Genomic DNA, 4,361 nt, shown 5'->3' on the forward strand with positions numbered 1-4,361 from the left:
TTTATAATCTAGTGCATCACCGGAAACACCAGGAAAACATATTACAAAAAACACAACATACAATAAAGCATAAGGTGAACACAATTATAAAACAACTATACAGAAAGGCTTGCATACCACCAAACAATGAAGTTTTCTACTCTGTCCGCAACTTATTTTGTAAAAGAAAAGTAAAAAGCCGCTAAAGAGTTCGCTTCTCTACCTTTTTGTAAATCTTTGTTGAACTCTCTCGATGATCTTAACCAACCACCATGGTTTTCCAGTTATGAGTACAATGTATCCCAAGCTCACTCCCAGCACCAACCCACATCCGTATCCCATCAATATAGAATATCTCCAATCCAATTCTTCATCATCATCGCCATCAAATTTGCCTGGAGTTTTCTCATCATTATCACATCTATTTGATAACGGCAACCCGCATAAACCAAAGTTTCCTATGTAGGAATCATTGTTGAAAGTGTTAAATTGTTTTCCTTGAGGAATGGGTCCTGTTAAATTATTTTGAGAAAGGTTTAACACCGCTAAGAATCCAAGATTTGTTAATTCCGTAGGAATTCTTCCTTGGAGCTTGTTTGATGAGAGATCTAATGATTCAAGCTCTAACAAATCACCTAATGATGATGGGATAGGACCTGTTAAGCTATTATGAGAGAGATTCAGGACAATAAGTGAATGAAGTTCACCAAGTGTTTTAGGAATTTCTCCCAAGAATTTATTATTCGAAAAGTCAATTACCATCCAGCTGGTTAATAGTGATTCAAACTCCATTTCTGACCCTTTTGCCATGAAAGATAAACCTCTCACATAAGAATACCGCGTCCAATTAACTGGTGAATTCATCATGTACTCCGGTTTACCTTTCTTTTCATTCCCTTTTCTAATGGCATGCAGATTCTCAAAAAACTTGATAGGTAAGTAGCCACTGAGATTATTGTGAGAAAGATCAATGACATGCAGACGAGGGAAGGAAACAATAACATTAGAGTTAACCACTTGGCCATAAAATCTATTCGATCTCAAGATAAGAACTTGTAGATGATCCAAATTTCCTAACCAGTCCGGAAAAGTATCATTTAAATAGTTATTCTCAACGTCGATAAATTTCAAATCTTTGCAATTAGCCAAAGATCGTGGTAGTGACCCTTCTAATTGGTTGTTGTTGACTTGAAAATTTTGTAACGTGCAACCTTGAGCAAAACCTTTTGGTATTTTACCATGAACATAATTATTCAAAAAAGAACTCCAATCTCCAATGCACTCCGGAATTCTTCCACGGAAACTATTCTTATATAAAGAGAGAATTATAAGGGAACTCAAATTGCATATTGAGGAAGGGATTTCTCCAACTAAGTTGTTCTCTGAAAGGAGGCACCATTTCAATGAAGATGGTAGAGTTGGAATTTGTCCTTGGAGAAAATTTGGAATAGAAATAGAATTAGGAGTTTGAAGATTCTTTGAAACAATAAATGTTAATGAATTGTATTTGTGGTGTAATACATGCATTGAATATATAGCCAATAAAAATGATTGGATAATTTACTATACTACTTTTAACAATTTTGAGATGCATGAGGACGACTCTAAGATTGTAATCTATCAAATGAAAACTACTACAACCTTCCAAGAACATATGTAAAGTAAATTTTATTTTGATTTATGTAATAGTAAGATGGAATTGCATAAAAGTAACATCAAAAGAAGAAAAAAGAAAGATTAAATTATACCTAACAATTTGTTATGGAAGAGATAAACGTTGTAGAGAGGAGTAAGTTTTCACTAATTGAAGGAATTCCGCTTAAAACATTTAATTAAATATATCAAAATTAACTAACATTTAAAACTCATAGTTAGAAGAATCAAGACAAGTTTGATTGAGACCATTTCGAGTTGAAAAAAATAAAATATTTTAATTGATGTTATGCTTTGTTGAGTGTAGTGGTGTGGAGTATCTTCGATGAATGGTGTATAGTCACAGCTAGAACTCATATGCTCTGTTTCTGTCTTATTAAAAGGGTAAACAAATAAATAATAAGACAAATTAAAAGGGTAGAAATAGATAGGTAGAAGTGTAATGTTAATTAATATACTTTCAATGATTTCTTTCGTATCCATCTTCTGACTTATCTTTTGGGAAAGAAATACGTACTATTGATTTAATGGTTAAGGCATTGAATTGTAAGAGAACAATGCAATGATGCATTTTAAGGTTAGTTACACAATACAACTCAAAACATGAATTAATTTAATGTAAAATCTAACTTATTTTACTTAATAAATACTTTTAACCAATTTGAATTCTTACTTATCAATGATAAATCTTATTAATAATAAAAATTGAAAATTTGTTTTAGACCTTTTGAAGTATGAAAATCTTAAGTCATTAGAATGGTCAAATTGCACTTTAATCTTCAAATATTTATAATTCAATTCTATCTCTTTAAAATAGAAAAATTTTAATTAATATATTTTAAAATTGTAAAATTTCAAGTTAATATAATGGTAAATTTATATTTAGACCCATTCAAAATGTTATAATTTGATTCTTCCCCCTAGAAACCCTGCATTTTGTGAACATTTTTCCTCCCAATAGTAGCAGTGGTTGTGTACAGGGAGGTAATGTCATTGCAAAGGCAATGGCCAAAGCTAGAAGTGAGAGATCAAGCTTTTTCTAGGCATGGTGGTATTATTCTTGATACTTCATTATTATTTTTCATCGGGTAGGCAGATTATGGACATGTGATTCTCTGCATGTTTTAAATGTTTTTAATAAAATCTAATATGGCTTAGAAAAAAAAATTAAAAGAATAAAATATTCCGATTCTGAGTCTAGGATTCATTCATTTGAGTTTAATTTTTAAATCATTTAAGTCTAGAATTTCTTTTCTGAAGTCGAACGTATTATATAAAGAAACTAAAAGATTGTGAAGCTAATTAATAATAGATAACAACGTTTTATTGCAACCAGAAGAAATTATTTAATTGTAACAATAAAAGGAGAAGAAAAATGGTATAATACCTGTTAAGCGATTTTAGAAAATCAATAATCTGAAGAAAAGTAAGGTTTCCTATAATAGGAGGAATTTCACCTGAAACATATAATTAAATTTATCAAAATTTATTATTATTTTAACAAGCCATTAATTTATTTTTCTGAGCATTATAAGCATCTATTTTCTTCATGTTTTTATATTTTTAAAACTTGTACTCATAATAATTAGAAATAGTTTTAATTATTATGAAAAAAATCAAATTTATAAATCTTTATGTTAGAAAAAAAAAACACCACATAGATCATAAAGAAGAAAAATTAAAGCATGCAAAAAAAAATAAAATTGTCAAGCACTAAACATAAAAATACCACATGACAAAATTCATACTTGTAGAGGAGGATTAGATACTCTGGCCTACATTGGTCCCATGATATGTATGTCATTTGTATCCATTTTCAATAAGAGCATATCATTGTAACACCTCAAATTCGACTTAAATGTTATGGCAAAATCTGGAGTGGTTACGTAGAATGGTTGAAAATTTAGCTTTTTGGAAATGTTGAAAAACAGCGCAATTTTTGTTACTTAAAAACTTTGGTTTAATAGAAATAATTTTAAATCAGTTATTTTGCAGCGGAAACATTTAGGTTGTCGTTCTTTTGGAAAACCTAATTTGTTGTTTCAAAATCGATTGATTTTCAGAAAATACATTTAGACTATTGTCATGCGTAAACCGAAAATAAGTTCAAAAACTAAAACAGTCCTAGAGAATCCAAAATTACAGAAACACTTCAACCCATATAATTTTAATGAAAATTAAAATAATTAAACGAACTAGTTTTATATCCAAGTTCCGTCGATCGACCTACCTAAGTTTGAGGATTACTTGAAAATATCATCAAACAGAAAATATGTTTTCGAAACTCAGTTTATAATGAATAACTTAAAACAATTAATGCATATCAGACAGATTTATCAAAAACATATTTATAACGGAGTAGAACATATACAAACATATAACCCTTCCCTGACTGCTACACATCATCTCTGATCACCTCAACAAGTATTGGATTGAGAAAAAATCAAATAAATAATAAGGTAAATTAAAATGGTTGAAATAGTTAGGTAGAAGTCTAATGTTTAATACGTAGTACTGGTTTAATGGTTAACGTACGCTTGTAGTGCAATGATGCATTTTAAGGTTAGTTACACAATAAAATTCAAAACATGAATCAATTTAATGTAAAATCTAACTTCTTTTTATCAGTAACTAAATTTACTTAATAAATACTTTTAATTAAATTTGAATTGATAGATCTTATGAATAATAAAAATGGAAAATTTGTTTTAGATATTTTGAAGTATGAA

The 4,361-nt window shown here is 29.2% G+C and overlaps 1 protein-coding gene across 1 annotated transcript; it reads right to left on the reverse strand.

Annotated features, from left to right (window-relative positions):
• Positions 1 to 1,506, reverse strand: LOC128283972 (receptor-like protein 9DC3). Its single transcript, XM_053021405.1, has one exon. The coding sequence runs from the start codon at positions 1,504 to 1,506 to the stop codon at positions 199 to 201; it is 1,308 nt and encodes a 435-aa protein (XP_052877365.1). The 3' UTR covers positions 1 to 198.
• Positions 1,507 to 4,361: the final 2,855 nt, after the last annotated feature.

The sequence above is a fragment of the Gossypium arboreum genome, chromosome 11 (assembly GCF_025698485.1).
Source record: "Gossypium arboreum isolate Shixiya-1 chromosome 11, ASM2569848v2, whole genome shotgun sequence".
Taxonomy (NCBI): domain Eukaryota; kingdom Viridiplantae; phylum Streptophyta; class Magnoliopsida; order Malvales; family Malvaceae; genus Gossypium; species Gossypium arboreum.